At 48.9% G+C, this 12,997-nt stretch overlaps 1 protein-coding gene across 3 annotated transcripts in view; it reads right to left on the bottom strand.

Annotated features, from left to right (window-relative positions):
- The window catches only part of DUSP22 (dual specificity phosphatase 22), a 56,261-nt gene that overhangs the window by 41,393 nt on the left and 1,871 nt on the right, over positions 1-12,997 (bottom strand). For all 3 annotated transcript variants that reach the window (XM_025446436.3, XM_025446445.3, XM_049105961.1), the window contains exon 2: positions 3,301-3,334. In XM_025446436.3, the coding sequence (XP_025302221.1) occupies positions 3,301-3,334 (34 nt within the window). The remainder of the gene's footprint in view (positions 1-3,300; positions 3,335-12,997) is intronic.

Raw genomic sequence — 12,997 nt, 5'->3', positions numbered from 1 at the left:
ATGGTTTGTGATTCACTGCAAGTTTAAATTAAAAGAAGAAGAAGAAAAGAAGAAGAAGGAGAAGGAGAAGGAGAAGGAGAAGGAGAAGGAAGGAGGAAAGAAGAAGAAGAAAGAAGAAGAAGAAGAAGAAGAAGAAGAAGAAGAAGAAGAAGAAGAAGAAGAAGAAGAAAAAGAAGAAGAAGAAGAAGAAGAAAGAAGAAGAAGAAGAAGAAGAAGAAGAAGAAGAAGAAGAAGAAGAAGAAGAAGAAGAAGAAGAAGAAAGAAGAAGAAGAAGAAGAAGAAGTCGAAGCTGCAGAGTGACATGTGGGATCCCCACTGGAAGGAAAGAAGGAAGGAAAGGAGGGAAGGAGGGAGGGAGGGAGGCAGGCAAAGAACAGGGGAGCGGGGAGGGGAGGAAGGAGACACTCGATGACTGGACTGAGCCCCGAGCCCCTGGAACCAAGGCCGGGGTGGCAGGGCCAATCCACAGTGCACAAAAATGAGGATCTCTCAGAAAGTTAAAACATTTTTTTCCCCATTAATTTTTCTTTTTACATTTTTCCACTGGTGGTCGTGTCGCGGTAGGCATGGATTATCTTTCATTTAAAAAGAACAGAAAGCGGCTAAATGCGACATCAAGCTGAAGCACACGTGACAGCTGGGTTCAGTGTCCGGAGCAGCCGTGGTCCCTTCACCCCGGCCCCGGCACCTGCTAGCCGAGGCGACCAGCGCCCACTGCCTGTCTGGCCAGCGTGGGGCCGTATGAGCACCTGCTTCCTCCCGCCACCGCCTGAAGTAGGCTGTGCCCCCCTCCCCCGCGCAGACAGAGAGGGGCAGGAGGGCCTGACACCCGCCACCGGCCACGTCCAGACACCGAATGGCGCTCTGGCCGCACTGCCTGGCCCACCCTCTCCAGGGCCCCCCGCGTGTCCAGGCCGTGAAGCGTGTCCGGGGCCACACCGGCTCCGCAGCAGCGGGGAGCAACCGGATTCCAGGGCAGACCTCCTTCCAGATTCCCTTCGGGGCAGGACCGGCTCCCCCATCCCATTCCTGCTCCTCCTCACTCGGAGCCCCTGAGCACCCCAGCGTGGACCCACGACACTCCCGGCACATGGAACAAGCTTCTGGAATGAGCGAGTGAATTCGCAGGCAGTGCGCAGAGAGCACGGCCTCCTTCCAGCTTCTCGTCCGTCTGCTGCACCTCCACGCCTTTGCTTTGGGTAAGCCTTCCACCTCGTGCTTAATAAATGTCTCGTGAATTAATGAGTGAGTAAAATATGCCACATACGAGGTCAGAATAACTGGAGTCGGCGAAGAAGCATCAACCGCCTGAGCAAGGAGCGGTACAGGGTGGAGAACTCGAGTGGGCCAAACCCACAGCAAGAATCCAGAAGCCGCGAGGGGTTCCCAAGCCATGGAATACTTAGGAAACAGGCACAGATTGTAGTACAAAGAGTCTTAAAATGTGCCTTAAAATTGCACACCCATGGGATCCCTGGGTGGCTCAGCGGTTTGGCGCCTGCCTTCGGCCCAGGGCGAGATCCTGCAGTCCCGGGATCGAGTCCCACATCGGGCTCCCGGCATGGAGCCTGCTTCTCCCTCTGCCTGTCTCTCCCTCTCCCTCTCTCTCTGTGTCTACCGCGAATAAATAAATAAAATCTTTAAAAAAAAAATTGTGCACCCATGACCTTCTAGAAGAAAGTAACCCGCTATGAATAAGGATAAAACTTTCATAAACTGTTGGCCGAAGTACTGAGGTGGGTGGACATTCATTACAAGCTTTAATTTGTAAACACTTCCACATAGCAATTCCACTTCTAGAAATGTACCCCGAAGTCTGTTCTCAAGCCCAAAGACACCCCCCGTCTTCATGAAAGCAGTTAACTCCCTAAGTAACCCCAAAAGGTGGTTGCTCCCCACTGCATCCCAGTACTACAACTAACCCACCGCAAAGCACTCGCTGCTTTTTCAGAACTACAAGGCTTACTAATTTAGGAACTCCTGTACTATTTTTAAAATGTTCTAGTAGCAATTAGCAGCTGTCAGCTCCCTGGGCTCAGCTCTCTCTGAGGCCAGTAAACAGCACTAGGAGCCCAACGGGGCGGTGGGAAGACCAGAGGAGGAAACAAACATTATGTAGAGAAATAGAAAAGATCAGCAGGGTGCGTCTTCTCATTCAATGCGGTTTCTCCCGAAGCATTTTTTGTTGATCAGCGTGTACAGAACCTAAAATCTTCTGGGCTGTTCCTACGTATGTTTTATTAGTTCCTCATGTGCTATTTTAGTACAGTTTAGTCTACAAAGGTGTCCCTTTTCTGAGGGTTTTAATGAGTAAACATAGCATGCTACATAGTATTTATTTATTTATTTTTTTACCAGTTCAGAATTATTTTGGGTGGAGAAAACCTGATACAGATTCACAGGGAAACAGACACGCAGTGGTGGGACCTCACAGTTAAGTGATCGGTAGATGCGGTCACCGTCTGACTACAAGACATAGGTGGTCTTTCATGCGTATTTTAGTAGCTATCTCAATGGTTAGTTTCGTATGACATTAAAGTAATCGAAAATACATTAGAAAAAAAAAAGAGATTGTTTGTATAGACGATTGGAACCTGAACTCAAATTTAGGGGCAACCTGAAAACAGACGGGAATGTGTTCTCACTTGTTCTAGCCAGAGGACTCCAGATGCCTACGAGGAGTCTGGCTCTCTGCAGCAGACAGCCTTGTTTCGGCAAGTTCCCCAGGTCTTCTCCGCCCTCTCAAGGATACACATCTCCAAGGGTTGAGGGGTTGGGCATGGGCACAAGTCCGAGGGCCCCACAGGGCGCCTGGACCAAAGCGGTGGCCTTGTCCAGATCAGACTCTACGCTCTGAGCCCATCCCTTGGCCCAATCATGCTTGACTCCGCCTCTGGTGGGAGCAGCCCACAGCGTACATCGACAGACGGAAGGAGAAACCTCACACGCCCGGACAGCCAGCCCTGAGGAGGCAGATCCTGGCCCGCCCTGCCATCCCAACCCACAGGCCGGTCGGTGAAACAGCCGCGCCCTAAGGACCCCGCCGCATGCAGGACTCCCCTCGTCGAGGCCGATGAGAGCCAAACTGAGACCAGAAAGTGGAGGGGGTTCCAGGGCCCCGGGGGGCGGGGGTGGTAGTTAGTGCTCAACGGGGACAGAGCTTCAGTTTGGGAGGATGAGGAGCTCTGGAGGCGGGGGCTGCGCCGCGGCGTGCACACACCTGGGTACGGCTACGGGCGGTATGAATGGGACATTGCACATCACGCGTGTTTTACCCCCAAACGAGGAAAGGGAACTCACCTTTGAAGTTGCCGATGTAAAGGCCCGGCAGGATCTGCGGGGAGACAGAGCACACGTGAGTGTCGCAGCCCCGACTGCGGGGGCCCCCACCGCCCCCCACCCCAGCCAGCCCAGGACCCAGCATCCGCTCCCCCGTGGGAGCCCCGACCCTGAGGACCAGGACCGGCCAGCGTCCCTCACGGACCCCTCGTGCTCCCTGTCATTCAGAGTCCAGTGCCACCCCAGGGTCAGGCCTCCGTCCCTCCCGGCCACCCGTCCCCTCCACCCCTGCTCTGCTCCGCCTATCCTCCAGCTCCAGCAAAGCTCGCCGTGCTGGGGTCCCCGCATCCCGCAGCTGAGGTCCCGCTGCCCTGGCCCCCGGGCCCTAGCTCTGGCCCACACTCTGGAGACGCCCCGTCCCGAGCCCAGAGCCTGGGGCAGGCCCTGGTCTCAGCACCCAACGTCCTGGGTAGCCCAGCAGTGCTATGTCATGGGGGCAGCTAGGTACAGGGGGTGTCTCCCCTGCCAGACCAGGGAGCTCTGGACAGCACAGCAGTCGCAACCTGTCCCTGGATGCTGTGCACGCGGCTCCGGCCCAGGGCTCCCCGACTACTGCGCAGAGGGGTTGCTGAGTGCAGGGTGAGCTGGCCAAAGGCGCAAGTCAGTAAGAACAGACACTCGCCCCAGAGCGTCCGGTTCTCCTAAGGCACAGGTTCTCAGACGAGACAACCCAGTAGAGAGTGGGGCTCCGACCCCGACACAGCTGAGAATCCAGGGACAACCTTCGACTCCCGAAAACCTCAACTACTAGTAGCCTCCTGTTGATTGGGAGCCTGCCCCATAGCCTATTCGCACACGCCCTGCATGTTACTCGTGTTACACACCGTACTCTTACAATAAAGGGAGCTGAAGGAAGGGACGTGTCATTAAGAAAATATTAAGGAAGAGGAAATACATGTAGAAAAGTCCTCGGGTGAGTGGACCCGGTAGCTCACACCCGTGTCGTTCAAGGATCGGCTGTAGTCCAGGACACCAGGCAAGACCCGGGAGTGAGCAGGGCTGGGGGTGCGTGATCATCCTGACTCCCTGAGTACTCAGAGGGGAGAAGTGAGTTTGGAGGGTGCCCTGTGGGGCGGAGTCACATCCATGACCGAAGTCAGAGCACCGAGGCAGGCCAGGTCAGCTCTGGACCTCGGAACATGTGAGACCGTATCTCAGAGGAAAACACTAGTGTCCACTGCCAAGGACTAGAACATTTGACGGGTCTTTCTCAAAACACAATCAGTCTTTGGGATTCTCCCGGGAGGAAGGGTGGAGTGAACACTACATTGTTCCTGTTTTAAAACATGAGAACAATGCAAGTGCATCTTGGATGCGGATCAAACTGATGTTCTCTGGCAGCTCTTGGCTGCGGAGAGCTCCTTCGTGTGCAAGCTCCCATTCTCCAGGGTCTCTCTACCCTTATTAGGAGGCGCCGTTAGATACTAAGGGGCATCGTCACCACAAGGCCCTCTCGGCTGACAGTAAGAGACTTCCTCTTTGACCAAGAGCCTTCCTCTTGACCAGGCTTCATCCTTGGCCTGCACGTTAGCAAAGAATCCTGCTAAGTCAGTTTATCAAGAATCCTCCCACTCTTGATACCCAATCAAGCTCATCTTCCTCCACCCTTGATACCTAATCAAGTTTTCAGTCATTTCCCATCCTCCCCTTCCCTTGCTTGTTGGCTATGAATCCCCGCTTGCTCCTGTTTACTGAGAGCTGAGTTCTCTCACTTGCAGTAGTATCTCCCCTGCTGCAATAGCTTCAAATAAAATATTCCTTGCCATGTTTAGCGAACGTCAGAATAATTTTTCTTTTATGACATTGACCACAGATGGCTACAGATTCATACAACCGACAGCTATGATGCACCACAACATGAGCATGTGTATTTGCCCAAATCACAGAAAGTATAACAGCAGGTGAATGGTTTACTGATTTCTATCACACATGGGCATCATGCTGGGCACTCAGGATACAGATGAGATGTGACGGACAGAGACCAGGGAGGAGGGATAGAGGGGGATGCCAAAGGCCTACTTCCCTTGTGGAGCTTCTTGCCTAGGGAAGGAGGAGGTTACTTGACCACTCTGGGGTCCCCAAGGATTTGCAGGAGGCAGTGACACTTAAGGGACCTGAAGTTCAGGAGCAGTGGGCCAGGAGAGAGGAAAGGACAGGCAGGGGAGCTGTGGAAACCACCAGTGCAGAGAAAGAAGATCAATCTCTACCAGAAGAGAGCGTGAGGGAGGCAGAGACACAGCACGGAAGAACAGGGAGCGGTGGTCCGGGCTGTGGACCAGGCTGCATGCAGCAAACACAGGCAGCCAGGAAAGGCTGTCAGCGTCTAAACTGAGTGCCGGGATCCCTGGGTGGCGCAGCGGTTTAGTGCCTGCCTTTGGCTCAGGGCGCGATCCTGGAGACCTGGGATCGAATTCCACGTCGGGCTCCCGGTGCATGGAGCCTGCTTCTCCCTCTGCCTGTGTCTCTGCCTCTCTCTCTCTCTCTCTCTGTGACTATCATAAATAAAAAAAAAAAAAAAAAAAAAAAAAAAGTTGAACAGAAAGTGAAAACAAATAAAGCTACTTTATTTAAATAAATAAATAAATAAATAAATAAATAAATAAATAAACAAACAAACTGAGTGCCACTGAGATGATTAAGATGTGTGGGGCCATGAGAAAGATATTTTCATATATTTTTATTTAGTATATCTCAGAAATAGAGGAAGGGTAAAGTTGAGTATGCAGCCAAGGCCTTCTCATCTCTCCCACGGCACCTCCTCTCCCTTCCCTCGTGCCTCTCTCTGCCCAGTGGGTTGCAAAGTCCTAGCACAGTCCTGGCGCCTTGGCCCACAGTCACCACCCCAGGTCAGAAAGCCTCGGTTGATGTATGGGCCAGAGCAAAATCCATTGAACTTCTCTGTCCCATCAAATTAGTTTCATAATGTCATATTCTCACTGGGTTATTTTCCAGATAATGTTGAGGAGCAAACCCTTTCCCAAGAAGATGAAAGCCAAAACTGAAGTTCAACTGGAAATTTCAAGCTGGCTTCCACAGGATGGCTCCAACTTACCTGAAAGATTTCTCCATTTCTCTCCAATCTGCAGGCCAAGCCAAGTGACCCCATTGCCCAATACCCCCTACTGGTCCTCCATGGCAATATCACATTTCTTTGCTCTCAATATTCTCTTTAAATAGACAAGTGATCCCCACTGTTTGAAGTCCCCCATCCTCCCTGGCTATACTAAAAAATTATAAACCCCGTAATAGACAATTATTTCATTGGTTTCCTAGCCTCTGAAGCCCTTTCCTATATTTGAGGAATTTCCCCTTACTTTAGAGTCTTAGTGGGAAGCAGACCCAGCTCTCACTACAGAAGACTGCTTGCATTGGCCTTCGCTGCGGTGAAATGGAAATGTGGCCTAAGTGCAGCAGGTCTCCACAGCTGCCCTAGACCAGAATCCAGAGATAACCCACGGTATTTTCTCCCTCAACAGGGGCAGGGCTGGGCACACATCCAGAACTCAACAATAACAGCAGCAGTATCTTGGGGAAGCCCCAGAAACACTCTTACCAGATCATTTCTAGGATCTGTTTCTGGCAGGGTAGCCTTAACCTGGTTCTCCGGCCTTCCTGCCATCCTACCTACTGTACCCAAAGCAGCTGCCTTTGGGTTTTGTTGCTTACAACCACTGACCCTGATGTAGGCCTTTTAACCCAGAAAAAAATGCATGAATGCAAATAAGCTGGACAGACAGACCTTCGGGCAAGTCAGAGACCAGCAGAGTCCTTCCCACCTTGTAAGCAGCAGCCCCGCTGGCACTCCCAGAACCAGTTAGAGATCCCTCCAGCAGGAGACTCCTCCTTCCCCTGGACCCTACCCCCACTTCATTAAGCACTTACTTCTACTCCTCAATAGCTCCCCAATTTGTTTGCTCCCCTTGAAACTTTTGTGCAGTATCTTTGTTCAGCTTCTTAGCGCCTCCCCTCTGACTTGCTGTAACAGCCTGCTAAAGATCTCCCTATCTTCAGACCCGTCCCTCCAAAGGAATCCTCAACATGCCTCCAAGTGCAGAGTTGACTATATAAGTCTTCAGATTAAAATCTTTTAGGGTGGTGGCTGGGTGGTTGGTTAAGCAACTGCCTTTGGCTCAGCTCATGATCCTGGGGGCCTGGGATCAAGCCCTGCATCAGGCTTTCTGCTCGGGAAGGAGTCTGCTCCCTCTGCCCCTCCTCCCACTCATGCTCCCTCTCAAATAAATACATAAAATCTTAAAAACAAAAACCCTTTTTAGGGTTCCAAGTAGCCATCACCATGTAACCTAAATCTGGCACTTGAGCAAGTGAGACCTTCAAGTACTGATGTTGCTATGTCTGCAGCCTCAGCCCCATGCCTACCTCTTTCTCCAAACTTCCCCATTGCTGACATGACCACACAAAGATGCAGGGTGAGACCCCCAATTCCAGCACCCAGATTTTAAGGGGAAAAGCCCAATTTTCAACTGCTATGAACTACATTTAAAAAACCCAAAACCTTAAGTATTGTGGTAGACAAATAAATACATCTGCAAACCAACTATAACCCACAGACATCTGGTTTATGACCTTTATCTGCCGCCTGCATCACATCTGTATGTTTTCTCTGAACTTGGATGGTTCTCTCTTGATTGGTAGGTACTGAAGTAAATGTTTCTTCAATGAATAAATGCTCAAGGAGAGAATGTGATAGGGTGGGAGGAGGTGGAGCAAGGAAGAGAGAAATATGAAAAACAATATGAGTAAAGCCTAAGAAATCAAACTTTGCCCCTTTCGGTCCTGGGCAGGTTCCCACTGGGGTCAGTGGTGGCCACACCAGTAGCACAGGGGCCAGTGGTGGAGGAGAGCAGAATCCTGAAGGTATGCCAGGGCAGAGTCCTGGCAAAGACAGAGGCTTAAACTTACTAAAATCAAAGAGCCAACTTAACTAAAAATCATTTAGGATGCACATTTTTGTATGCATTTAAATTTTTTTTTAATTTTTCAATCCTTTATTTAAATTTCAGTTAGCTAACATACAGTGTAATAGTCGTTTCAGATGTAGAATTTGGTGATTTATCCCTCACATCCAACACCTGATGCCCATCACAAGTGCCTCCGTAGGGCCCACCGCGTACCTCACCCATCCCCCACCCACCTCCCCTCCAGCATCCTTCGCTTTGTTCTCTAGAGTTAAGAGTCTGTTTTCTGGTTTGCCTCTCTTCCCCCGCCCCCCATGTTCATCTGTCTTGTTTCTTAAATTCCACATATGCAAAAAGAAGGCAGAGCTATGTCAGTAAACTTTAAACTCCATTTTCAAGCCCAGTAGAGTAAGCTAGTGTTTCAAGGGCCGGAAATAGAAAACGAATGGCTCAATCCTAGTTTCTATAGTTTTTTTCCATACAGAATTACAAAATAAGATAAAGAAAGCTGGCCATTGGCAGAGAGACAAATTACATTTTTTTGTTTTTAAGAAGAAAAGCCCCATGAATATTTAAACCTCTAGTCTAGTCAGCTTCCTAATTCAAGTTTGAAACTCAAAAAATTAAAAATTAAAAAAAACTCAAAAACTTTGACCCATCCACTTCCCTGATGTGATTGTTGCTGGTAATCCTTAAGTACAGAGAAAGAGAAAATGAAATGAAATGAAATGAAGTCCTTTTCCAGCAGAAAGACAGCGTAGAGAGGGACCACGGACGAGCAGAGCGTTGGCCTAGGACAAAGCTACTAATGGGTCAGCCAGTCGTGAGGCCCGAACTCAAGCCAGAAGAACACGAGGGGGTGAAACCACTACCCCTGGGAGGAAAGGAGAGCATAGATCAAGGGGGGAAGCCTGTGCACGCAGTTTGGACATGTTCGGGAATATTGTTTGACTCAAAGATCGGGACAAGCAAATCGCCCTAATCACCTCCGGGCCTCGGGAATATGCGCGTCCTTCCCGTGTGCGGAGGCTGGGCCTCCTCCCTTGCCCACCGCGTGGCTCCCAAGAGACGGCAGCTCCTGCGAAGTCTTTCCTGACCACCTTCCCTGAAGCCCTCCAACAATACCCCCTTGTTATTCTCTTCACCGTATTCATGAGTACTTAAAATCATTTTATTATTTGCTTGCTTTTTTGATTGACCTTGAGGCGGGGGTGTGTCTACTGTGTTTCCTGCTCTGTCTCAAAAGCCTGTCACTGCGTCTGGCACATGAGGACATAATAAAGGTGAAGGAACACAGCATGAACTGCCATGGAAGAGGCTCTCTAGCACGCTGCTCGTCAAAAAGTCTCTTGTTTTCTGATAAAAGACTGTCTGGAAGTAGGAAACGGAGGCAGACTCCTGCAGAGAAATACTGAGACGACGCCAAAGATTCTCCTTGGTTAACGGCTCCTCTTGATCGACACCCTCCACGTCCACACTATACTAACTATCCGGGCAGAAATGCTTGAAATCAAATCTCCCACCACAAAAAACAAAAAAAAACAAAACAAAAAACAAAAAAAACAAAAAACAAAAAACACTTATGAACAAAAGAATACTGCTTCTAAGGGAAGCAAATATTTTGAGTTTTTTCAACATTTCTCTTCGTGCTTCAGGATGTCATGGAACCTAATACTACCCAACAGATTTAAGAGATAAATTCCTGATCATGCAGCTTTACAAGGTTGGGGGGAGGGTAATCTCAATTCTTCCTAGGTCAGAAAGAACTTTCTGGGTCTCAAAGCTAGGAATGAGGGGGAGAACTTCGGTGGGTTCTATGAAGAGTTAAATGTTACAGACTGTCTTAATGTCATTTGACCATGGACTTAGCCAATTTGCATTTTCAAAAGGAAGAATCTGATAATACTCTTGAGGCACCTGGTGGCTCAGTGAGTTGAGCATCTGACTCTTTATTTCACTCGAGGTCATCATCTCAGGGTTGTTGGGATCGTGCCCCATTTCAGGCTCTGTGCTCAGCACGAGTCTGCCTTAGGCTCTCTCTCTCTCTCTCTGGACCTGCCCCCACTTGCCTCTCAAAAAAAACAAAAAAAAAAAAAGAGGCATCTGAGAACACCCTTGTACGTACTTAAAACACTGAGAATACTCTTGTATGCACTTAGAATACTGCTTTAAGCATCTGTTCCTTCAGTATGAAATAAAACTATAATAGTGAAAAGAGAAAACATCCAGAACGCAGTATAGAGGACAGAGGACAGAGATTACGAGCACGGAGCAGTCTGTGTGTACAGCTGCATACCCGGTGTGCTCACCTCCCACAGAGGAACTCCTCTGTAGGCCGCCTTGGGCCAGCATGACAGGTTGTTCCTGTCTTTCACATTCATTTCCCAGCACAGGCTCTAGCACGGTGCCTTGACAATAGCAGGTGTTCGATAATATAATTTGATGAACGGGTGGATGGACAGATGAATAAATTATGAAGGTGGCCAAGTCAGGTGCTGTCACATGGGAACAGCTGCATTAATAGCACAAGGATGTCTAACCTTTCAACCCCTCGCCATATAAAAACAGCACTTCTCAACCTTTAAGGGCCTATTCACCTTTTGATATTCCAGTTCTAGATCACCCAGACCTTCTCCTCTGAGGGGAGAAGCCTAAGCCAGGGCTGTCAATGGGGGACACGCCTACCCTCCAGGGTACATCCGGGAATTCCCGGAGATATTTTTGGTTGTCTCAATAACAAGGGGACGGTGCTACTGGTGACTAATGAGTAGAGGCTTGGAATGTTGCCCAACCTCCTACAATGCACAAAAGTTGGTCACCCTTAGCAAAGGGAAACTTAGGAACTAAACAATGTAGATTTTTCTTCGGACTGCTGCAAGTGTAGCAGTTTTTGTCCCCATGGAGGACGTCCTCATCAATACAGTCCAGCCTCTTGTGTGCAGAACCTCATGTCCATCTCAGTTAGGTGGACACAGCATATTGCACAAGCGATGTAAGGGAATGAGGTTCCTGTGTTCGGGCCGATTAAAGATGAGGGGGAAGTAGAGAGAGCCCAGCAGTTGTGATCTCTTATTTTTTGGTCTCATATCACGTGCATACAGCTTATAAAATCTAAGCTTCACCGTAACCGTGGGAAGTCACTGTCCCCCCTCTCTGTGCACACTGGGAAATGGACCCTCAGAGAGATTAAGTAACATGACGAAGGTCCTAATGGTACGTTTGAAACCTCGTTCCTGTTGATTGCGAAGGTAGCAGAAAACTTTCTTTTGTGCTAGGATGGCAGTTCATCCCAAGTGAATTCTTAAGAGTCTGAAAAGCTACCTGAAACAGCTCCCCACAGCTTCAAATTAATCGAAAAATAGTAAGAAAAGAGCCACCTTCTCTCTTCCTTCATGCTTGACACTCATGCAGAGGACCAAAAGGCAGGCGACTAAAAGAATCCTTGATTGCTTTCTGTGCGATTCCCAAACAGATCCTCCGAACTGGCCAAAATTGTAATCACTAATGAGTTTATGGTACATCAGGCCCTATTTTGAGACTTCGCCACACAGAGTAACTCATTTGATCTTCATCATAACTCCATGAAGTCGGGGCTGTTATTTTCATCCGTGTTTTACAGATGAGGCACACAGAGTTTGCGTGACCGGCCCAAAGTCACTCAGCTGGTAAGTGGCAGAGCCTGGACTCGAAGCCAGGTGGTCTGGCTCCTAGCCGCAATGCAGGGCGCCTCACTATGCTGCTAAAGATCAACCCAGCAAGTGTCTCTAGTGGGATTAGGGTTAAACTAAACAGCCTGTTGCATGCAAATACCATGTTTCTGTGGAGTCTTTGAAAACTCCCAGCTGAGTCAACATTCTCTCAAGGGTTTGAACCCCCTACTCTTTTGGGTGAGGACCTACAGTGGAAATTTCTATCCTCACTGTCATCTAATTCACCTTAAATACTATAAAACCTCATTAAAAACAACTTTTTTTTTCTAGTCTAAAAACCTAGTCTGTCTAGCCAAGCATTGTATCAGAGAAACATGCCCCAAATCCTTCTCCATGTGCATGTTTTTATCTTGATCATCCTGAATTCATGATCTAATTGTGGTCTGAAGGAAGTGTTGCCACTCTAGGCCGGATGTGAGGGCCCTGTGGATCCAACACCTTAACCCCTCACTGACTGCTGGGGTTGGTTCACCTCATCCAGAACCCAGCTCCCCAGGCTGAAGGCCTCTTCTTTCCTCACTGCCCTGTGTCCTCCAAAAGGCATCCTGCCTGCTGGAAATCGAGCTGTCCCTGGATTTCATAAGAAACCTGCTTGTGCCAGTGGAAGGCAAACACTGCAACTGGCTCAGCCTCTGGTCTCCATCAAAGGTTCTATGAAGGGCCGTGCCGTTTACCGCTGTACCCCCCCTCTGCCCTCCCGACTAGCACAGCCGCTGGCTAATAGGAGGTACACGATCAATATTTCTTAATGACATCTCTAAATCTGTTGTTTCTGCATCTCTACATTAGACTTAGTGACTCTATTTACAATACAAGATGATTACGACAATAACAGCAAGGAATTTATTACTTTCTTTGAAAAGTAAACATCATGACATGAATATGACTGGTTTTGCTGAAAAGCCTTGATGTTGAACCCTTAGGCAATCATTCATATTCCTATGTTCTTTGAATCATAATATAAAAATACTACAAATTAAATGCTGAAAGAGGTGGAGAGTGAACAGCTCAAGTGAAGAAAACTGTAGAAAG

Source organism: Canis lupus, chromosome 35, assembly GCF_003254725.2.
Source record: "Canis lupus dingo isolate Sandy chromosome 35, ASM325472v2, whole genome shotgun sequence".
Taxonomy (NCBI): domain Eukaryota; kingdom Metazoa; phylum Chordata; class Mammalia; order Carnivora; family Canidae; genus Canis; species Canis lupus.
This window is presented reverse-complemented; position numbering and strand designations above follow the sequence as displayed.